This window comes from Centruroides sculpturatus, unplaced genomic scaffold (assembly GCF_000671375.1).
Source record: "Centruroides sculpturatus isolate CEXI.00-Female unplaced genomic scaffold, Cexi_2.0 scaffold1930, whole genome shotgun sequence".
NCBI classification, from domain to species: domain Eukaryota; kingdom Metazoa; phylum Arthropoda; class Arachnida; order Scorpiones; family Buthidae; genus Centruroides; species Centruroides sculpturatus.
This window is the reverse complement of record NW_019386077.1, coordinates 35,945-60,354: the sequence shown is the minus strand read 5'-3', so window position 1 is coordinate 60,354 and position 24,410 is coordinate 35,945. Positions and strand designations below refer to the sequence as shown.

General features: G+C 30.8%; 2 protein-coding genes across 2 annotated transcripts in view; one reads left to right on the top strand and one right to left on the bottom strand.

Moving 5' to 3' along the window:
• Nucleotides 1–6,129: 6,129 nt before the first annotated feature.
• On the bottom strand, nucleotides 6,130–9,670 carry LOC111613445. The gene is made up of 3 exons (XM_023354804.1): nucleotides 9,390–9,670; nucleotides 6,859–7,074; nucleotides 6,130–6,243 (listed from the first exon to the last, which is right to left on the bottom strand). Exons 1-3 carry the CDS (start codon nucleotides 9,431–9,433, stop codon nucleotides 6,180–6,182), a joined length of 324 nt encoding a protein of 107 aa, XP_023210572.1. The 5' UTR covers nucleotides 9,434–9,670; the 3' UTR covers nucleotides 6,130–6,179.
• Nucleotides 9,671–12,394: 2,724 nt separating this feature from the next.
• The window catches only part of LOC111613449 (cytochrome P450 3A41-like), a 23,246-nt gene continuing 11,230 nt past the window's right edge, over nucleotides 12,395–24,410 (top strand). Inside the window, exons 1-8 of the mRNA XM_023354807.1 lie at nucleotides 12,395–12,550; nucleotides 12,890–12,986; nucleotides 13,091–13,143; nucleotides 14,620–14,716; nucleotides 14,807–14,923; nucleotides 15,060–15,148; nucleotides 20,916–20,925; nucleotides 21,029–21,146. Of these exons, the coding sequence (XP_023210575.1) occupies nucleotides 12,483–12,550; nucleotides 12,890–12,986; nucleotides 13,091–13,143; nucleotides 14,620–14,716; nucleotides 14,807–14,923; nucleotides 15,060–15,148; nucleotides 20,916–20,925; nucleotides 21,029–21,146 (649 nt within the window). The 5' untranslated portion in view covers nucleotides 12,395–12,482. The remainder of the gene's footprint in view (nucleotides 12,551–12,889; nucleotides 12,987–13,090; nucleotides 13,144–14,619; nucleotides 14,717–14,806; nucleotides 14,924–15,059; nucleotides 15,149–20,915; nucleotides 20,926–21,028; nucleotides 21,147–24,410) is intronic.

Here is a 24,410-nt window from a genome sequence, read left to right as displayed (position 1 = left end):
TACTCTTTTAATATTTTAGTTGGCTGAAGAAGGGCATAGGAGCCCGAAACGTGTAACTTTCACACTTATCAACTAAATAAAAGTGAGAAACCCCGCCAAGTGTCTTAATTTATAGCACTTTATTGTGTTCTAAGCAGCAAAAAATAAATGTTTAATCCTGCTTAAATGAATTCATTAATATGATGCACAAGCATATTGTTGATAAGGGTGATAGATTGATAGGAACCTTAATTAGTTTAGTCAGCATGGAAAATGATGTCTCAACTAAAAAATAATCTATAATGATAATGTTTTTGCATTGATTCAGATCAGAATACTCTATAAAAACATTCCAAAAGGTTATTCCGGTTTGTGGTGAAAAGGGGCTATACTATGTGAAACGTAAAATCTAAACTATAAAATTATTGCGAAAAACGGAATAATTTCTAAAAAATAAATGAATAAATTTGTTGTTCAAAAAATTCATTATTATCATTTAAATACATATCGATTTATGTGTAATTTCACAACATTAAAGAACTTCGTAAGATGATAGTTGCAATCTGAGTAAAGCTTATTTCTCTCTCCAACATGCGAAAATGCGCAGATCAGTTAAGCCTGGTACTAAAGCGTAGTACACATGCGGAAACGGACGACGAAAACCCACGACAGAAACGGTTGCCCTTCAGTTGTCTTTACGTGTCGCGTGTACTCACACGCGGAAATTTACAATTGAACAAACAAACTACTAAAGTAGGTAAACCATGTGCCAGTAGTCGAAAATGACGTCTACCGGGATTGCTTTGTTATATCAATTAAACTTTTTAATCCTGGTCTATTGAACTGGGGTTTTTCGACACCCCAAACGTCTTAAAGGTTGCACTATTCATAGATTTCGCAACAAATATTTGTTTCCTCTTTAGTAGCTTCATGATTTTATGCATAGAACATGCTCAGAAATTACTAAGGTATTGCAGAAACTCCATTAAGAGAAAGACAACAATTGTCAGTGGGGTGTCCAAATACCCCACAGTATTATTATGTTTTTTTTTTTTTTTTTTAATTTCATAAATATTTATTTAGTTTTAAAAATAACTATAATGTGACCACATTTATTATTTATAATATAATAATAAACGTGAATAAAAATAATTTATCTATAAGTTTATTTTAATTAGTTTTATTCCCTTAGAAATTCAAATTGGCTGACTTTGATAAACACACTGAAAAAATACCGAATATAGCAAGCTGCTTGTCATTTACATTGAGTGCCAAAGTACAATGTCAGCTAATGAATCAGAGTGACAAAAATGCTTGAAAAACACGATTTACATTTTTACTATTCGTTTTATAATAAGATCTAATGTAATGAGTTTTGATAAATGTTGTTTTTTATTTTCATGGATTTATGTACTAATATAATATGTAAACATATTTGAATATAATCATCATGGGCGTAGCGAGGGGGGAGCCTGGGTGGGCACGGCCCCTCCCAGGGAACCTGGTGCCCCCCAGGAAATCACAGCCGAAAAAGTGTTGAGTCGATTTGTAAACACCTAAAGCTAAAATAAAAGTTTTGAATACAAAAAAAAAGTGAACGGCTTGCTCGGTACCCAATAATGAACAATAATTTGAAATAATTCAATTTTGTGTCAGGTCGGCCTCCACTAGGCCCCCCCCATAACAAAACTCTGGCTACGCCCATGATAATCATATGTATAATGAGACATGCCTTTACAAACTAATGAGTAAAACTTCATGCATGTTTACTTACATGCTTCATTGACAAAAATAAAAGCGGGGGGGTGGAAAACTCCCCACTACATTAATGCCTAAAAAATTCACTACACTAACGCTTCACTAAGTTTGCCTTCGATCTTATCGCAAATAAAAAATCCTCAAAAACGAATAATTTGGATAGGAAAAATTTTCTAAATTGTCGAAAGTTAGGAATAGCGAATACTTTTTGCACCGAATTACGATTCCCAACAATTTATGCAGTAATTAAGACAATTTAACATTAATATATAAATCGGATAGTAATATAGCGTATAAATGAAATATATTAGCGTATTAGTGTACAAATAAAGCTTTTTAGCTTGCTGACCGCCATAGTTGAATGCTATCGTCCCACGTGATCTTTATGACCACATTGCTAAACGGCCATCTTATTATTCTAATTTTTGCCGTTCCGCTTTCTGAAATTTTTAACTTAGTATTCCGTCCGCTTCGACAGCAAAAGTGACGTCATTTTACAGTTCCGTGGACGGTTTCCCGTCGTCTGTTACCGTATGTAGGCCTGATACACACATGCGGTAAAGGACGAGAAATCCGTAGACTACCATGCTTTAGTGTTCTGTGTGAAATACCAACCCGACCACTTCCATAAACTTTGGCGAAAGGTATGCTAACGGTTATATTCTCGGGCTAGTGAAAAAAAATGTTTACAAAGACAATTTTTTTTGTTTTTTCAATTTTATTAAATTTATTTCTTAATTTTTTCAATTTTACAAATTTTTTTTTATTTTTTCACTTTATAATTTTTTTTAATATTTTAAAATCTTAAACAAATAAACAACGATGAAATATATAATATGAACAATAAAAATTACAAAAAGTACAATTAAATTGAAATAAATAGAAAAAAATTTAAATTAAACATGATTTTTTGTTACTTATAAAAACTTCTGTTTAGCATTTTTTGTGCATTTAAAAATATATGAATAACGATAAAATATAAAACAAAAACAGTGAAAATGAAAATAGATACAATGAAATTAAAATAAATAAAGAAAATTTAAATTAAACATGATTTTTTGTTACTTATAAAAACTTCTGTTTAGCATTTTTTGTGCATTTAAAAATATATGAATAACGATAAAATATAAAACAAAAACAGTGAAAATGAAAATAGATACAATGAAATTAAAATAAATAAAGAAAATTTAAATTAAACATGATTTTTTGTTACTTATAAAAACTTCTGTTTAGCATTTTTTGTGCATTTAAAAATATATGAATAACGATAAAATATAAAACAAAAACAGTGAAAATGAAAATAGATACAATGAAATTAAAATAAATAAAGAAAATTTAAATTAAACATGATTTTTTGTTACTTATAAAAACTTCTGTTTAGCATTTTTTGTGCATTTAAAAATATATGAATAACGATAAAATATAAAACAAAAACAGTGAAAATGAAAATAGATACAATGAAATTAAAATAAATAAAGAAAATTTAAATTAAACATGATTTTTTGTTACTTATAAAAACTTCTGTTTAGCATTTTTTGTGCATTTAAAAATATATGAATAACGATAAAATATAAAACAAAAACAGTGAAAATGAAAATAGATACAATGAAATTAAAATAAATAAAGAAAATTTAAATTAAACATGATTTTTTGTTACTTATAAAAACTTCTGTTTAGCATTTTTTGTGCATTTAAAAATATATGAATAACGATAAAATATAAAACAAAAACAGTGAAAATGAAAATAGATACAATGAAATTAAAATAAATAAAGAAAATTTAAATTAAACATGATTTTTTGTTACTTATAAAAACTTCTGTTTAGCATTTTTTGTGCATTTAAAAATATATGAATAACGATAAAATATAAAACAAAAACAGTGAAAATGAAAATAGATACAATGAAATTAAAATAAATAAAGAAAATTTAAATTAAACATGATTTTTTGTTACTTATAAAAACTTCTGTTTAGCATTTTTTGTGCATTTAAAAATATATGAATAACGATAAAATATAAAACAAAAACAGTGAAAATGAAAATAGATACAATGAAATTAAAATAAATAAAGAAAATTTAAATTAAACATGATTTTTTGTTACTTATAAAAACTTCTGTTTAGCATTTTTTGTGCATTTAAAAATATATGAATAACGATAAAATATAAAACAAAAACAGTGAAAATGAAAATAGATACAATGAAATTAAAATAAATAAAGAAAATTTAAATTAAACATGATTTTTTGTTACTTATAAAAACTTCTGTTTAGCATTTTTTGTGCATTTAAAAATATATGAATAACGATAAAATATAAAACAAAAACAGTGAAAATGAAAATAGATACAATGAAATTAAAATAAATAAAGAAAATTTAAATTAAACATGATTTTTTGTTACTTATAAAAACTTCTGTTTAGCATTTTTTGTGCATTTAAAAATATATGAATAACGATAAAATATAAAACAAAAACAGTGAAAATGAAAATAGATACAATGAAATTAAAATAAATAAAGAAAATTTAAATTAAACATGATTTTTTGTTACTTATAAAAACTTCTGTTTAGCATTTTTTGTGCATTTAAAAATATATGAATAACGATAAAATATAAAACAAAAACAGTGAAAATGAAAATAGATACAATGAAATTAAAATAAATAAAGAAAATTTAAATTAAACATGATTTTTTGTTACTTATAAAAACTTCTGTTTAGCATTTTTTGTGCATTTAAAAATATATGAATAACGATAAAATATAAAACAAAAACAGTGAAAATGAAAATAGATACAATGAAATTAAAATAAATAAAGAAAATTTAAATTAAACATGATTTTTTGTTACTTATAAAAACTTCTGTTTAGCATTTTTTGTGCATTTAAAAATATATGAATAACGATAAAATATAAAACAAAAACAGTGAAAATGAAAATAGATACAATGAAATTAAAATAAATAAAGAAAATTTAAATTAAACATGATTTTTTGTTACTTATAAAAACTTCTGTTTAGCATTTTTTGTGCATTTAAAAATATATGAATAACGATAAAATATAAAACAAAAACAGTGAAAATGAAAATAGATACAATGAAATTAAAATAAATAAAGAAAATTTAAATTAAACATGATTTTTTGTTACTTATAAAAACTTCTGTTTAGCATTTTTTGTGCATTTAAAAATATATGAATAACGATAAAATATAAAACAAAAACAGTGAAAATGAAAATAGATACAATGAAATTAAAATAAATAAANCAACGAAGAAACATAAAATAAAAGAAATGCAATAACAAAAGTAAAATGTTTTCAATGCTTCTTTTTGTATTTATAGAGATTTTTCTTCTATTTTTTTGTATATTTTAAAATAAAGAAGAAAAAACAACGAAGAAACATAAAATAAAAGAAATGCAATAACAAAAGTAAAATTTTTTCAATGCTTCTTTTTGTATTTATAGAGATTTTTCTTCTATTGTTTTATATATTTTAAAATAAAGAAGAAAAAACAACGAAGAAGCATAAAATAAAAGAAATGCAATAACAAAAGTAAAATTTTTTCAATGCTACTTTTTGTATTTATAGAGATTTTTCTTCTATTTTTTTTTCTGTATATTTTAAAATAAAAAAGAAAAAACAACGAAGAAACATAAAATAAAAGCAATGCAAATTATAGCAATGCAATAACAAAATTAAAATTTTTCAATGCTTTTTTTTGTATTTATAGAGATTTTTCTTGAAATTTTTTCGATATTTTAAAATAAAACTTTCTTCTTAAATCTATGAAAATAAAAATGATAATAATCAATAAATTTATCTAAAATATTCAAATTATTTAATAATTTTTAAATCAGTACGTTAATTTTCTTTCCTAAAAACCATTATTTACAAATCAAACGAAAATTATTCAGTGCATAATTATTAATTTGCTACTGTAATATCATTTATTATGTTCAAATACGTTATTATTAATTTGGAATCTTTGTCTACACATATATAATCTTTAGAATCTTCGTGTACACATATTCTCATAAATATTTTAATCTTTTATTCTATTTACTATGTTGCTTTCCCTGTTTTTCGAGACTAGTACACTCCCAGAATATATTCTTGTCGATAGTTGGACAAATATATATATATATTTGTCCAAGTATATATATATATATATAATCCTAATGCCCTCTAAAAGCCTACCCTAGTCTCTCTATATGTAAAATCTCAATCTTATAAAAAATACGATGTATCTCCACGTTAATACGTTTCCTGTTCTTCTATTACCTGGTCATTTCGTATTTGTGGTATATCGGGGATATTTTACTTTCTTAGAGTAGAAAATCTTCTAGTGTTAAGTGTAAAATACAAAAATATTGTGATTAAACACTTACCCGAGATAAACTCGGACCAAATCAAGCAGATGGAAACTTGATGCAAGGATGGAGGAAGAGATACTTATTCAAACTGAACGTACTCAGTTTCTCCATTTTTCATGTTTCTCCATACTTTCTGAGCTGATCTGAATGTGAAAAAACAAATATAATTATTTATTGATAACTTTTATCTGAATTGGAATTTTATCAAAACATATTGAGAGCGCAATATCGAGATTTGGCTGTATTTGTATTGATTAACTGGAAATATTACATTATATCAAATTGAGAATCAAAAATGTTATACTGTATTTATTCATTCTGAATGATATTCTTTCAGCGATATTTTAAATTCAATTTTACTATTTTAAAAGCTTCATAATTATTGGGCTGCAATTTGAAAAAAAATTGTACTATAAATTTCCACTATTAAATATTGCAGCCCGACATTGTGACGATGTAACAATAAATAATTGCTCGTTATTATTATTTTTATTTGTAGCTTATCTTTTCATTGGATTAGAAGCGAAACTAGTTTGGTAAATCTCGATGTAGCGCCAAAAATATAGGAAAGTTATGCCATTCTCATAAAAATTACAAAGTTTTCAAGCTCAAATCTCTGCGTACATCTTAATACTGTGTATAATTGTTGCTGTTTGAGGTACTTCGGTTTAGCATCACACTGGATTCAGTGAGAATTGTAAAGGCGAACGAATGATCGAGATAAATCGAACTTTGTACTGACATATACAGAAACTTACCTCTTCACTGGTTTCCATACTGCCTTGAAGAAAGACCCCGCTTTTTTCAATGCCTTTTTATTTTTAATAGCCCAACCGATAGTATACCCAATGGTGTTCTTATTTTCTGTGCAATCTTCGTGCTTCTTGAAGCCTTTATTTTTTTCGATGTTTGTTGGAAAACACATAATATCATTATTCAATTCATTGTCCTCCTTATCTTCAACTAATCGCTCACTAAATGTAGGAAGAAAGAATTTACAATACAGTATATATTTACAATTAGAAATTTACAATGCAGTAAAACTTATAGAGAAATTATAATACATTACTTGGGAAACATTTTATTTAATATTTCCCAAAATTTTCTATAAAATAAACAAATTATCGCTGAGATGTCTGTTATGGCAACGCAACACTTGGGCGATCCGCCTAGGGGAATGCTTTCTGATTCACGATTAAAGTTCCGATGCCTTCCGATCCCTTAGAGATCTACGTTATTAAAGTTATTACTATTTTGTGTACAAATTCACAGTTATGTACAGAACTCGTTACTGTATGTAATTTTTATCATTGAGATTTTTCGGTATAATGCCGATTTCTGAGGTAAACAATGGCGCTCTATCGAACTTTGAGTACTGTATATCATATATAGAGGATGTATGTGTCGCTTAACGATGTACTCAATTACATCACGACAGAGGTCCATAGTTTTCAATGGAGCCGAAGAATGCCTAGCCACCTGTACCTTTTCTACGTGTAGATAGGTATAGATAGATATATAAATAATTATCTTCGTTGTGTTATATATGGAGTGACCATATATTCATTGCCTAAACAAGGAGAGTTTTGAATAATGAGAGAAAAATGTGTTTTACACATATTTCGTTCTCATTCTTCAAAACTCATTCTTAAAAATGACAAAACTTAATGTTAAAAATCCAGTAACGAGTTGCTTAACTCTCCCGGTAACATTCTGTCGTTCCACCCGCTATGATATTTTATTTTAAAAAGATTTTATATTTTTAACTATTATAAAATAATAAAAAAAGCCTAATTTTGAGGGTAGGGATGGGTTTTATAAAAGATTTGTAAATCCTAACAAAGAGTAAAATCGTCGTTAGGTCCGACCCTACTTCAGGTAAGACACATGACTCTTTTTATCTCGCCACCCCTCGACCTATAACCATCAATGTTTAATTGCATCGATCTTTGTAATACACAAACCTCCCTAAAAATTTCTGAAATTTTCAACTAATAGCACAGGAGTTATTAAGCTTCAAAGAAGATAAACAAAATCGTATTCCCAAACACACACACACACATATCCATCTATACTTACAGAAAAAGCCCCGATTTTTGTTGCATTTCTTGACGTTTTAAGATCCCCCGAGTCTTGTAAAATTTACGATATGTAAAAGTCCTGGGAATCATTTTTTGATCGATCGCCATACTTTTACTTTATTATATATAACAGATCCGANTATATAGTAAATATATAGTAATGACTATAAATTTGTCACGTTGAAATATAAATGATATTAAGAGATTCTATTTATAGTTTTGAGGCCTAAAAACAAGAGAAAATGGAGACGTGTGTTCATCCTGTACATATAGTTTAAACAAATGGTAGAATATACTATATAAATTTACATAAGTGATTTCAGATACATTTGAATATACTGTACTATATAAATTTAAGTAAGTGATTTCAAATGTATCTGAAATCACTTACGGTATAGCAAGGAATGGTCCATATGACCATACTTTACTTTATTTTACTTTAATAGAAATGTACTATAATCTCAGAGTACATCCCCCGTCGTTTAGCAGCTCATTTCGTACCATATTATAATATAACTGTATTATAGTTTTGTCCACCTTGGACGTTCTTGTGTACTAGGATTTGTTATAATGAGGGAAGAAAAACACAATTTCGAATTAAAATATATTTACTGTGCGTACTGTACTGTACATATCAGATTTTATATGCCACTACAATCGAGCATTTTGGGTCAACATTCCTCCTCAGCAGACGTTACTTTTTTATGTTCATAGTTTAATATACCCATATGTTTCGTTCAGCATTTTCGGAATAGACCTTTAAAATGCCATTTTTTAAATTTTCCCAGCAAAAGTTTTTCTAAATAATTTTTTGTTTATTACAACGCAATTTCATTCACTAATTCGTTAAACGAATCATCACTAATTCGTTAAACGAGTTACCTACCCATCATCCCACGGAGTAATTATCCAGCTCACATCACCTCACTCTGCAGCTGTATGGTTATATTAAAATATAAACATCTAAAATATAAACATAAAAACGTAACGTCTGCTGAGAAGAAACGTTGGCCCTCGCGAAATGCTCGATTGTAGTAGCATATAAGATTACGTTACAGTAAATATATTTTAATTGGAAATTATGCGTTTCTTTTTACTCATTATAGGAATGTCCAAAGTGGACAAAAGTATAATATAAGTAATTAAGGACAAGAAGCACATATTAACACGATATAACTGTATTACATATAAACAGTAATATAAGTTACCTGTTAAAGCGATCGCACGAAATCTCATAAAATGGCCGAATCATCTTCAAAGCCTGTTCATAAGCAGGATTAATATGATTTTGCAAGATGGATTTTCCAAATCCACTTTGTGCGGGATCATCCTGCTCCAAGAGGCCTTTTTTCTTGCCGCGATATTTAAAATGATCCGAATTGTGCGGATCCACGAATCCCAATCTCGCCCTGAAAATGGAAAGAGAAAATTCACTTAACACAATAATGTTAAATTCCGAAACCTTTCTTTTAATCTTAAAATCGAATGTACAAAAATTTGCCAATGAATGCTTATATAAATTTTATATAAATTTTTATACTCTAAATTACACTAAAAAAATGTATAAATTATTACACTCTAAAGAAACTTTTCATTTAATTTACCAAAATTTCCTATCAAACTGTAAGCTAAACAAAGCATCGCTTAAGGATCTCGTGAAATTACGTTAATTTGAGTGAGGGAAACAGGTTTTATAAATTAAGCTTAAATCTTCAATAAGTATAAATCATATTATTATAAATTAAGATTTAAGTTATTAAGTTTTATATCATATCTATTAACTACTAATTTATTAATTAATTTATGACAATAGATAAATAAATTCATCTATTATGTGTAGTGAACCGAAAAGGCTACAGTTGACAAATAAATCTGTTAAAGTGGGTTTATAGAGTTAAAAACGTATTCTGTTTACTTTTCCAAGTAACAGTAAATGTAAAAAGTCCTGAGATGTATTTACTTAGCACAAGACCTTAAACTCTAAGCAGTTGAACTCGCAAGCAAATTTAACCTTTTCTTGTGAACACCAAAGTGATTATGAATACAGCAAAACACAAAAATGTTTGCTTAAAAACTACATTCAGAAATATCGAAGTGTCGAAATCTTTAAATCAAATTAAATTAATTATCATTTGCACCGAGCAATTTCATTTTAAAGCCATTAATTTTTCGAATGGATTTCTTACTTGCATAAATAACAATAAAATGTGAAAAATCTCTTATTCCAAATGTTGAGACGAACGATGATAGCTCACAGAATCATAAACCATTTTCCAATTTATCAACAAGCGCACTCTTCGGAAAACAATAAAAGAGCTAAACAATCAAAGGTCAATTGTTGAGATTCTTTGTTACGCGTTAATTGAAGTAGATAGAAATTTTAATGATTAATTTTTGGTTTTATTTTCGATTTTTAAATTTAAATTTTGAATTTTTGAGTCCCCGTGCAATAATGATTAAAGGGTGATGGTCATGGCAGTAAAGGTCTTGGCCCACCTCTCTGGAGGAGTTGTGATCGAATCCGGGCGAGCAACCCTCGAAGAATTTTTCATGAAAGCTCTATCTCAGATTTTGAGCTGAATATTCAAGTAATGGTGGTGAAGTTTGTGATTTCAAACAATTGCAGTATATCACTGCAAAACAATCAAATCTATTAATTCAATAGAATAGAAAAGATATTATATCTGCATTATCTTAATCAGTAATCTAATGTACAATATTTTGTTTCTGTGTTTGAAATATTACTGTTACGTTTATATATAAATGAATGAGAAACAGACATTTGCATCCAATACGCTCATTTCACGAAATACTGAAATCTTTAAAGACAAAGTTATTATTGAATGAATGGTTGTTTTTCATATAGAGTAATACTATTTAAATGTCGATATCAGAATCGTGGATCAATGCTACTGAACAGCAATACTGTATCTGTAGTAACAAAGATTATAAAAGTTTGATATTACATAATTTTTTAAAATAAAATTGAAGATAAAGTCTTTTAACAAAGGAATCACCATTTACAGTATTACTTTCCTCAACTCTTAAAGTAGTTCTAAAATACTTAAAGTAACCAGCAATTTTAGAGATTGTGTTCTTATTTCAGATATGTACTGAATTTTAAAGTTCTACTAATTAAGAAAAGTGTCCAGTAAGTTTCCCCTAGCAAACGTAATAACAATCTACCTATAATTGGCTGTGAGTGAGAGGAAGTTTTAGTCTTCAATCCTATCTTTCCTCTAACTATCCTAAGTATTCTTTCCAAAATACGGGATAATGTTATCCATATAATATTATGGATGCGTATGTCATGTAAGTAATGAATTTATAATTAATGCAAACAATAATTTTTTAGGTTATATACAGTACTTAGACATATTACAGAACGTTCAATTACTAATAGTAATAGCGCTTCTCTCAGTGCAAGAATATCAAATTTTAAATCCCCCTTCGTTTTATTTTATTTATAATTCCATCTCGTACTCTTATAGTATTAAATTTTTGGGGAACAATTCATTTTTAAGCAAGATGTTCATAATTTCTAACTAATGCCGCAAATTGAGTCCCGCATTGGCGCTGTTCGCCGTAGTGACATAATTCAGAACTAATGCTTGCTCAAGGGCTAGACGCTTGTGTAGATTTTCAGCAGCAAACTGGTGAAGCAATTTCAGTTGTAGAATTAATTCTATAATTCAAATTGTTTCACGTCTGAAGCATCGCCAGTTCCGATGTTTTAAACTTATGTTTTAAGTTGGATAGTTTTTTGTGTTTTTAGAAGAAGTTGTAATTTTCATCGCCAAGTAGCCTACAGAGAAAGGTCGGTCGTCAGATGTTTGTATTCCAGAACATTAAAACTGAATACTGTAAATGGTGATATTTACAGACTTCAATTTTATTATTATTTTTTAAGATTATATAAACTTTTATAACCTTTGTTACTGGAGATCTTACTGTTCAATAGCATTGATCCATGATACTGATATCAACATTTAAATAGCATTACTCTGTATGGAAAACAATCATTCATTCAATAATAACTTTGTCCTTAAAGTTTTTAGTACTTTGTGACATGAACGAATTTATATATGAACGTTTGTTTCTCATTCATTTAAATATAAATGTAACAGTAATATTTCAAACACAAAAACAGGATATTGAGCAATAGCTTACTGATTTCGATAATGCAGATATACAGTAATATCTTTTGTATTCTATCGAATCAATAGATTTGATTATTATGCACTGATATAATTGTTTGAAATTACAAATTACATCACCATTACTTGGATATTCTGCACGGAATGATGGATTTCTTTGGTATTCCTGCATACATTTTGTTTCCTTTGGGTCTTTTCTTGGCTTTTTATCTGTAAGTACATCATTGTGATCTTGACTTTATTTACTTACTTACATATGTATATAATTCAGATTTATATTAACTACTAAACATAAATTGTTAAAAATAATGTTTTATTTTATTTTTTAAAGAAACCATTTAACATTTACGCTGTGCATATTCTATTCACAATATTTAAGCTAATAATTTTTAACTTTTTAAGTATGTTACACTATAATAAACTATAAAATGATTTTAAGAGTTTACCAACAACATTCTTTTACACATGATATAATTGCATCGCTAATACACCAAAACTAATATTTTGTTACATTGATACTACGATTGTAATAATAAAAATTGCTTTTATAGGTATATGACAAGGAACTATGGTTATTGGAAAAATCGAGGAATTCCTGAAGTGCCTCCAAGATTTTTGGTTGGATCAATTGGTTGGAATATAAAATGTGTAAGTTGTTTGTATTATTCTACAATGTAAAAATATTTCTAGTTACTAAACTCGTATGTATCAACTGAAAATTCCTTATCAATCATTATAAAAATTTCTTCCAGCATCAAGGCAAACAAGAACAGGAATGGTATAACAAATATGGAAAAATATTTGGGTAATAAAATTGTTTATTTACAGTTAATTTTTAGCAAAGTAATTTTTTTATCTTTATGAAAAACTGAGATGTAAGTGATTTAAAAATATTACATAAAATCACATTAAACTATTTAAACAATTAATTTTTATAATTAATACTTTCTTAGTATCAAGTAACTTTTTACATTAGAATGTAATAATCTTTATCGATCTGTTATAAGAATAAATTGTTTAATACTTTAAAAAAATTAAAAAATTTATATGGAATGACGCAAATGATACAAACAAAAGAAACAAGATATGCATTGTTATATAATTGTAACTTGAATGTGACGTTAAAGTGTTAGATAAGATAGTTCAGGAGGAAGAGATTAAAGTCTATCATTGGGTCATTAAGTAAAAGGGAAGAATCGAATTAATCTTACATAAAATACATCTGAGGTTTAAATATTTTTATTAGAAGTTTGTTCAAAATTTTTATTTTTAATTAAAAACGTCATAATTTATATTTGCCAATAAATCTCACATATCTAAGTAATAGTACCTTAGCTTTATTATCTTACTGTGTTATCAAAATCGTAAATATTGATTTATTTTACAAAATTGGAATTATAATATTTATTTAATCAAATATGTAATTAATTTCCTTATTCTAATAAAAAAATAAATAAATAAGCAAGGTCTTACATAATTTGATGGTAGAAAAATGAAAGGAATGGATTCAAAAATTATAGAAATTTTACTTGGATAATATGTGAATAACCCTGGGAAGATACAATAGCAAAACTGTATACTATACGATGACGCCATGTTTAATACAATAAATACGGTAAAAAATTACTTTTAGAATATGTTTTCTAATTAAAGCTACCACAAATATACTTCAATTATTTCCCTCAAATTGTTATTGATTGGCAGAAGAAATATTTTTTTAAAATTAATTCAAAACGCTTACAATAACCAATTTTAAATTTGTATAAATAGGTATAAGCAAGAGTATGTGTTGCATCATAAAACAAACCAAATTATTATCGATAAGATAAATGGTATTATGATTATTATTTATAGATAAGGTAATAAAAATTAATCTATTAGTATTGTCTACTTAAAAACTTATATAAATTTTTAAACGTCTATTTTATCATAATACAAATGTTCCGTTTTTAAACTTTACGAAGCTTATTTAAAATTGGTTCGAAATTCTGAATTGAGAAAGATTTGTTTTATGAGAATTGCTGCTTAATCTCTGCTACATAAAATTCGATGTGTAATAACTTCATCTAAAAAAATTAAATATCAAAATTATTTATTTATACTAACATTAAAGATTTTTAAACCAAATTAAATGGTATTAAATAAATTAATATCATTTGTTGTGAAATACAGATACCGAATATCTTGAGTTATTGTAAGTTAATATAAATATTGGCATTATTTATGTGAATGGTATTCTATTTATTATATAAATTAAGTTTATACTTTTTTATTTTATTAGTATTTACGAAGGACCGTATCCTACATTATTGATAGCGGATCCAGAATTGATAAAGGCTGTTTTTGTGAAGGATTTTCATTATTTTTCGGCCCAGAGAGTAAATATTAAAAAAATAAAACCACTAATAAATATTTGTTTTAATAAACATTATGTGATAAAATAATCAATAAAATAACCAAAAATTCAGAATTTTCGTTTCGGAAATCGAATTTTGGATAGGGGAGTATTCATGCAAACTGGAGAAAGATGGAAACAATTGAGAAGTATGATGTCACCCAGTTTCACTTCTGGAAAACTGAGACTAGTGAGAATGACTTTTCCTTTTTTTTTTTTTTTTTTTTTTTTTTTTACAATAGTCACATATCAAAATATGTATTAGAGTAAAATTTAACAGCATGAAATAAATTTTATGTAATGGATTTTTCCCGAACTCTTTGTAGATGGATAATTCAGTCGATGACTGTTGCCAAACATTTATTAACAATATCATAGAAGAATCCGAAGGCGGAAAGGAAGTAGATATTAATAAGTAAGTATATTGTTAATTTTAGTATTATTTTCAATTAAATTATACCTGTGTACAATACATACCCAACGATGTCTTTGAGATAGACGGGTGGATTAAAATTTAAAGTGTCAGCCTTTCCTCTCTCCGAACCGGACAACGAAACTAATCGAGGAAGAAATCTCCAGGAAACTCTTAGGAGTGATCTGTCCTCCATATGTATGGTCAAGTCCTTCACTACGTTGTCGCCATATTGTGCGACATTATGACCTTGATATAAAAGAAAAAATTTCTCTTAAAAACTCGGTCCTTGAGGCCATTTTTGAATTTTTTTTTTTGAATTTTTGGAATGTTTTTAGGTCTCCAAATTTTTTCAAAAATTTTTACCCGCGAGAAAAAATTTTTATCGCGATTGTAATCAACCTTTAATGACTCGCGATTAACGCTTAATTGTTTTTAATGGGAGTTATTAATCAAATTTAATGCCACAGGGCAGAAAATGTTAAAAAAATCTTTGGGATAAACTGTCCGCTGAGTTGACTGCCGATTTTGGTTAATTAAAAATTATTCCATAAATTAGCGAAAACCGATGGCTGACAACTCTGATTCGGATGCACAACCTTTATTATTTCTGTCTATTTAAACCAGTGGTTCTTAACCTTTTAGTGATGAGGGACCATTTATCAAAATTTTTGTTCTGCCATGGACCACGAGCTGTTTGGCAGTAATATAGGTTCTTATAAGGTTGTTCTATAAATTAAACACGTAGAAAATTATTTGGAACCAAGAGTATTATATTATTTGGAAAAGTGTTACATTAATTATTATTTTAGTGCAATTTTTATGACTGCATACTGTTTACCAACTGCTGAATTTTTGGTTCCGTGCTACTCAAAGCAAATTCATGTCAGCACTGGCATCCAACTGATTTCGATGTTTATTTTTAATTATCAAAAGCACTGAGAATCCTTGCTCGCATAAATATGTAATTAAAGATAAAGTTAGGTACTGTATTTCTCGAATTTTAGGGAAAGCAATAGCTTTTTGGTTCCAAAAATCTTTAAGATTAATTCCTGTATCGAATATATTCTTGCCGTTACTATCATGTTGCATTTTAATTAACTCTTCTTGTATTTCATCCGGCACCTCAGAAATGTTGACTATGAAAGAATTGCAAATCAGTTTCCGAATAACTTTGTCCTTGCAGTCAGGAAAATAGCGATTGAATTCATTTTTCAAGCTTTGAAATTGAATGTAATGTTCTTTTGTATTTGTCCTTTAATCTCAGCACACTGTCAATCAATAATTGGGCTCAATGTATCAAACGCAGAAAAATTCTCTCTTTCGACTTTGCGGATCCATAGGTCGATTTTAGCGATAAACGCACTGATTTTATCTTCAAATGTAAATTTATTGCTAGTGCCTTCCAAATTCATATTTTCAGACCACGCACCATACCCCAGCCCAGTCCGATAGCGGACTGGACTGGGGTACCTTGACGTACTACGCCTTGTCATCAACTCTTCGTTATTTATTTAATAATTTTGGGATAACTTTGCAGACCACTTCGGGTGCTTTCAGGGACCACCAGTGGTCCACGGACCACAGGTTAAGAACCACAGATTTAAACAAAGTTTATCCTAGTATTGGCAGAATATTTTTTAGAATGATCAAATATTACAACGTTACTCAAATCTTCTTACTCGAATACTGGAAAGTATATAAATTAACACTCCTAAACCTTATAACTCCAGTAATAAACATTTAATAGCAAATTAACGTTTTCGACCGTACATTCGGTCTTCTTCAGGTGCAGGAACACAATTATGATATCGTTAATAAAAGGCACACCACCGCCCTTTCAACATATGCGACTGAACCTGGCATAAGAGCTGACCTACATGAGGCCAAACTGATTAAACTTTCTCACCGTGTAGAACACCTACGAAACCTTGAGGCACTTGAAATTTACAAGGCCAGGTTACGCACCAATTGCATTAACTCTAATGATGCCGGTAATGTGTCACACGCTTTGGAAATACTGCTATGAAGGAACGGGCAATGCCCACACTAGCGGTTAGAAGCCACACTTCCATTTGATGTATTTATATATGTCACTATAGGAACTTATGTATCATATTTAACATGTCGTCGCCATGGCAATGCACATGCATAACTTTTTATTCTTGTAAATTACGGTGGTACTGTTCTATTTTTTGAAAATAATTTTAGAATTTTTGTTCTATGCATTCACATGTTCGAATCTAACCGGTTTTTTAAACCTGAAGAAGACCGAATGTACGGTCGAAAACGTTAGTTTGCTATTAAATGTTTATTACTGGAGTTATAAGGTTTAGGAGTGTTAATTTAAATTACAACGTTATATAGCGATTGTAAATTTCAAGAATCGATTTTGATTTTAAAATGCTTTGTTATCTACGTTACGTCATCGAGTTTAATGAATCTTACTCTATATAACGTAATCGTAAACTATTTTTTGGCGATACTATATCTCGTCTGTAAAATCGCGCTGCTGTTAACGGCTGTACACTTTACAGGTATGAAGGAGTATGTACTCCTTCATATGTCAGGAGTTGCAATTTGGCATAGTATTTGGTGATCAAATCATGCGCACATAAAATAAACCAGACTTGTAGGTAGTCAGGGGACCCAGAATCGAGTCAAAATAAAATACAAAATGCTGAAACTGTTTCTACAAACAGGCGCGAGTGCGAGATTTGCGCATGAGTTGCTCGCACTCTCTGAAACATAGTATCGACCCAAGAATGACTTCGCCGTTTTACTTGTTTATTATAAAGTACAGTATGTATATTAAAGTATTGTAGACAGTATCTTACCATATCTACTGCTGTATAGTTTCGTGTAGTCTCCAATCCGTCCCACGCCTTTGACTATTCATTTTTCCTTTTCCATCTTGTTTATCGTTGCTTTTAGTAAGACGACAGAGCAGTAAGAATTTTTCAGCAAATGGCTGATAGCTGTCCACCGAGTGAAAGTATGTTATTCTGATGTTCAATCTTCTTTTTGTGTTTGCTCTTTCTCTTACAATACAATATCAGAATTGCTGAGCATAGCTGATGGTAAGATACAATAGAAGGTTATATACATAGTGTTTGATAAACATTTCCAAAGCATTGCGCCAAGAGGGTGCATATAGTATTTCGTGAGTAGAGTAAACAAACTTAGGCGCGACAATAAAATTCATACATTAAAATGCCCGATAAAACATAAATTGTTTGTTTGTTTTGTTGCACGACAGATACTAATACAGTAGAGCGTCGTTTATCCGAATCAATTGGGGACTGGGGTTGTTCGGATAACTTATTTTTCGGATAACCGATTACAGTAGACCCCCTATAATGCGGGTTCATATAATGCGGATTCGTATATCGCGCGAAAAAATTGAGACCGTATTCGTATAAAGACGCTAAAGAGACTCGTAAAATGCGGTAAAACGTCATCGCCGACTCGTGTCGCGACAGGATTGGTCGAACCTGGACCGATAGTGGACGAGCAGCCGAACTACTTACACGCTACAGAGAGTTTAGGCGGGTAAGTTGAGCTTACTCAGTGCCGTACCGTAGTGGGGACGGCAAAATTTCACAATAAATAACAATAATATCTTGTAAAAATTTGAAACATCCTAATCTATAATTGCATTGTGCCTACGATAGTGCTATCGTCGGGACAGTCCGGGAATCGACTCGCCGGATGAAGTAGTAACTTTTTCATCCGAGGAATTCCTGCGAAACCTGTTGACCCTTTTTTTTTTATTTTTTGCTTGTACGATTCATTCGCGTTCATATACACCACTAATATTCAATAGAACTATTTTAAACAGGTCGCTGCACTACCACCGAATTTTTCATTGCTTGTTCTGTGACAAAACTGAATTTTGGTCTTTTAAATTGAAATACCTAAATAAAGGGGGCGAAATTTTCCTCAGCCCCGGGCGGCTGACACCCACGGTACGCCACTGAGTTTACTTTCGTCTGTATAGTATATAGGCTCCAAAGTTCAATGAATTTTTCGCAGAAAAATAACTTATCAGAAAACGCGGCCGCCGTTTGGTGCGCTGCTCCCCGACGAAAACAAGCTTAAATTAAGCAATGGCGTGGTCGAACGGTGCACACTCGGTAAGTAATCCTACAATTTTTTGTTTATAGCATAGTTTATACGGATTATTCCGAAAAAATTATACCTGTTTTGGAAATGTTGAGTGAAATTAGTCTAGAATCGATTAATTTTACGAAAGAAAACCTTTCGAACAGTCATAGTCCGTAAACTTCGCACGTGCCGGGCTGTGATTGGCTCATGTATTTGAGGATTACTACAACGCGAAATTCTTATAAAACGGAACGTATCTACTGCGTTATAGAGGGGTCGACTGTATGTACGAAAAAATATGTTAACCTATCTCATGTTAAAATTTTTGTCCGTTGCGTGTTGCTTCGCGTTGAATTTTCGTCGATGTTAATCCCCTAATGTAAACTTTTTAAAATAATAATCGTGGCTATTCTATCGTTAAACATTATTTTTTTATTTTTTACAAACAAAATAAATATATTGAAAAATATAAAAACAAAAAAGTTATACTTCAGAAGTTAATCTAGTATCAAAAACGTTCGATTCCGCATGACACACAGTCCTCAGAAAAACACCACACAAAAGTGCCAATGCTGCCAGCTAAAACACACACATATATAAACATCAACTCACAGCCCGAGTAGATAATAACAACACCAAACGATCGCCTAATTATCGGGCTATAATATGGCTATTTCAAATGATTGGAACTAAGTAATTTGACATTAGAGGTAGGCGTTAGGCGCCATCTCTTAATTAAATTAATAATTAACCAAGTACGGTTATATCTAAATCGGCGATGTATTTAACCAAGTAAGGTTATATCTAAATCTAATATACTTCTGGAAGCGAAGACTCGCTCGGGGTCCGGGTGGCGTAACTGGCAAGCGCACCGCACGGCAAACGGAGATTGCGGGTTCAAGCCCCGTTCAGGGCCAGTTCTTTTATTCCAGAATGTTCTAAATTTATTTATTTAATTATTATTAATTTAATTAAGAGATGGCGCCTAACGCCTACCTCTAATGTCAAATTACTTAGTTCCAATCATTTGAAATAGCCATATTATAGCCCGATAATTAGGCGATCGTTTGGTGTTGTTATTAAAACACACACATCAACAAAAAAATATTGGAGTAGCCAAAGATTGCAGCGCCAAATTTTGCCAATTCCAGTCTGCAAATTTAAATTTTGCCGACTGGAATTCTTTCGGATATCCGACTTTCGGATAAACGACGCTCTTCTGTATTCAATTCATATTACAGAATAAGTATGAGACGAACATAAAATATGAACATGAAAATTGCAGTTTACTGTAAGCATGCAATATGAGTGAGCAAGTCACTGAAGAGGAGCTAGTGCTGGCTCAAGAAAGGAACTGTGCTGAAGGTGAAGTACTTAATGATCAAATCTCTGAAGTAGTTGTTTTGTTTTTTGCGTACGTATTTATGTGCATTCATGCCAAGTATCCCCATTTTCTTCCATTGAAGTTTTCAATTGATGTCTTTCTAGTTCTAAACGAATGCAGTGAAAGATATAATCTTTGTTACTATCCGGGATGTTACAAAAGGAACAGTGGTTCGTTTATTGTAAATTAAAATGGCTAAGTTAAGAGTGATACCTATCATGTCCAGTTAAAAGCTGTTTATGTTAATCCAGTTATTGTTGATGTAGTCTTCTATTGCAGGTATAAATTTGTAAGTCAGATGATTATGATTGTCATTCCATTTGAGTTGTTACTCTTTAATAAGATCCCGTTTAAGCATGTTTTTAATATGTTTTATGGGAATTTTATCGTAGGAAATATCAATAGAAAGGTCGTCCAGTGCTGCAGATTTTGCTAGCTCGTCGGCGCTCTCGTTTAATTTGGTGCCAATAAGAGCTTTTGTCCAGTTTAAAGGAAACAGAGTTAGGAGAGGTGATTATCTCTTTTATGAAATCAGTTGCTATGAGGTAGTGGCCCAGGTTGTAATACCGAGGCGCAATCAGTATAGAAAGAGTACTGGGTATTGCTCAGTCTGCTGTTACTCAATTGTAATGCCTTGAGTATGGCCAGTAACTCTGCTTGAAAAACAGTGCAGTATGTGTGAAGTCTATATCTGCTGCTGTGGACTTCGGTGTGGTTGTTGTAAACAACAAAACAGCAGCCGACTCCCGAGCCTAGCTTAGATCCGTCCGTGTAGATGTTTATTTACGTGTGAGCCCTAGAGTTAATTCTGACCGATGGGAGGCGATAAGGATTGATGGTAGACGTATATTCTATTGGTTTGCCTATGTCGTTGGCACAGAGTGTTTCATTACTAGTGACGACGTTGCTGCCCCTGAGTATATTCCAAATTTATCATGATTTTCTATGAGCATATTAATAGGGGCTTCTTAGTAATAATTTGCAGGCTGGAAGTGGACAAGTGCGGTAGCGTTTGGCGATATGCAGCAGCGCCCTCCTATGGGATGAGATCAATTTCCTTGATATGCGTGATTTTTTAACTGCATCTGCCCACGTGTTGCTGGCGTAAATAATTATTGGTAAGTAAACCATGTCATATATGGTGGCCATGACGCCTGAATCCAAGCCCCAGTTATTTTTAGCGAAGCGGGCTAAATTTTGGAATATTTTCCCAGTATTGTTACATATATATTCAATGTAATTTGTCCACAGAAGCCTGTGGTCGACAATAACTCCAAGAAATTTGAGCGCCTTTAATATCTTAATTGTATTTCTTCCCATTTTAATGGTAGGGACTCTTCTTGTCCGGCCTGGTGAATATTATACCTTGTGACTTGTTAGAGTTGAATGAAGCTTATGCTTAGACCCCAAGTTTCCATGTTATTGATAATCTCGTTGCCCTTGAGCTCCAACTCCGCACGAGAGTTAAGTTTAGTTCACACTGAGCGCGATTCGCTAGCGAAAGCGAAAAACAGAGCGAATTACACGTCAGACATGACGTCGTTTCCGGCGAATTTTACCATTTCGCGAATCGCTTCGAAGTTCGGAACTGTCGAGCTTTTTCGCTTGCGAAAAAATTTCGCGCCAATCGTATTCCCGCTAGTTGCCACGTGGTTCTTGTTGTTTTCAAGATGGCTACAGAAACTTTCTCACGTAATAGATTACATGTTGTAATTACGGATTTTAATATTTCTCTCACCCAACATCGTTTTCTTTTTGACTTATTTTCCTTTCTCAAAAAAAAAAAAAAAAAATGTGGTTAACCACGAAATATCAGAAGCGGCCATTTTGTTTTTTGAGATGACGTTTTCACTCGCTTGCAAATGATTGGCTGCTTAAAATTCGCAATCGCTTTTCCCTTTTGGTTGTATGGTCAATTTCGCTAAGCGAATAAAAATCGCTTTTCGCGTTTCACATTCGCTTTCGCTATCCGCTCAGTGTGAACTAAGCTTTAGCCTTTATGAGGATGAAGACGTCATCCGCATATGCGATGGTGTCGTCTTGTCCAAAGTTCTGTTTGAGAAAGAAATCAAATATCACGTTCCATAGGAGCGGGCTACAAGCAAAATCGTCCACAAGATTTTGCGTGGTGCCTGGTGATTTCCTGCTCATGGTAATTATTGCCTGATTGGAGAACGGCTTTCTGTTAGATAAATAATTTTTTAAATGTATATATTGGCTGGACTTGCTAAGTTGCGCAATTGGAGGAGTACAAGTGGCCATCAAGCCGAGTCAAAGATCTTGCTAAACTCAGGCTCAGTACGTAATGATTGTTTTCCAGGTATGAATATACCTTGTCTTTAAGAATTTTTATTGTGTCTGTTGTAGATTTTTGTTTTCTAAATCCAAATTGCTTGTTGGTCAGTTTATTATTGGCTTCAAGATGCTACTTGAGCCTTTCAGTTAGTAGTTTCTCCAAGATTTTCTCCATTACCGGTAAGAATGAAATGGGCCTATATTTTCAGGCTTGGGGATAGTCAGTAGCTTAGCAATTTTCCACGAGTTAGGAAAAATACTATATTTAAAGCAGTTGTTGCTTATATGGGTTAGCATTCACACCTTTAATTTGCCGTCTTCACTTCTCTATATCCAGAGAGTCCTCTTTCTGCCATCCCCTTTCCTCCAAATCCTCTGCCACCTTGTCTTTCCATCTCAGCTTCAATCTTTCCAACGTAGTCCAAACCAATTTCTAATCCTTTTTCCAACATAGCCCTCACTTTTTCTGTCCACATGTCCAAACCTCTTAATCTACTTTCCTGCATATTCTTACTTATAGGACCCAACATGACAGTTGCTCTTATGTATCGATCCTTATTCTGTCCTTCTTCGTCACATAACACATCCATTTCAGCATTCTTATCTCAGCTGTCTCCATCTTTTTTTCCTGGGCTCTTATAACTGCCTCCTACATGTCAGCACTGTACATCATTGCCGATCTTACCATGGTATTTTTTATTCCGAAGTTTAATGACAACGTTAAATTAACTTCGCCGATAGGTATTCTATAGTTTAAATGGAAGCTCGTGCAACCGATAATTAATGTTATTGAATGCATATGTGAGAACTCACGGTGAGAAGCTAGTAATTTCATATGTGAGAACTCACTGTGAGGAGCTAGTAATGAAATTACCAGGGGCGTGCCGTGACATTTGACGATAGGGAAGCTGTGTTTCTGTAAGAAGCCGACATCCAGGGACAATCAGTCAATCGCGCGTCAGTGATGGTCTAGGGTCCATTCGTATCGTTTATTCGATAAGCCAGTAAAAACCGTAGACTTCTCTAAATGCATTTTTAATATCACAATTACATTCCGAATCGCTAGCCACGATATAAGGGCTACAATTAAAAATAAAATAATAAAAACTTACTCGGTGAAATAAAATATGTGGTGGATGTACCGGTACATACAAAATATTCTTCAATTATATGAATATACTTTAAAGAAAATTATAATTAAATATAGCTTTGCAAAGAAACGTACATAAAAATATAAAATATTCTTTACTTTTTAAATCTTAAAACAATGCACTTAGTCAAGTAGCTCCCAATGAGTGGCTAATGAATGGAATCGAAGACGGTTGCAGAGCGTGCATGCACGCACTGCCAAATCCCCAGGGTGCCGATACCGGTCAATTCAAATACCTCTTTTGTCGCATCATTAGTATATCTGAAAGGACGCGACAGGGCTGTTGTAGATTTTAAACGTTTCTCACCATAGCTGTAAAAATCTAAATA

What these genes read in the sequence shown, in the direction of transcription:
- LOC111613445 (XM_023354804.1), bottom strand. Translation starts at nt 9,433, where the DNA reads ATGATTCGGCCATTTTATGAGATTTCGTGCGATCGCTTTAACAG. An exon ending in TCGTGCGATCGCTTTAACAG is followed by an intron (nt 7,075 to 9,389) that starts GTAACTTATATT and finishes TCCTACATTTAG; the next exon opens with TGAGCGATTAGTTGAAGATA. An exon ending in GTATGGAAACCAGTGAAGAG is followed by an intron (nt 6,244 to 6,858) that starts GTAAGTTTCTGT and finishes TTTCACATTCAG; the next exon opens with ATCAGCTCAGAAAGTATGGA.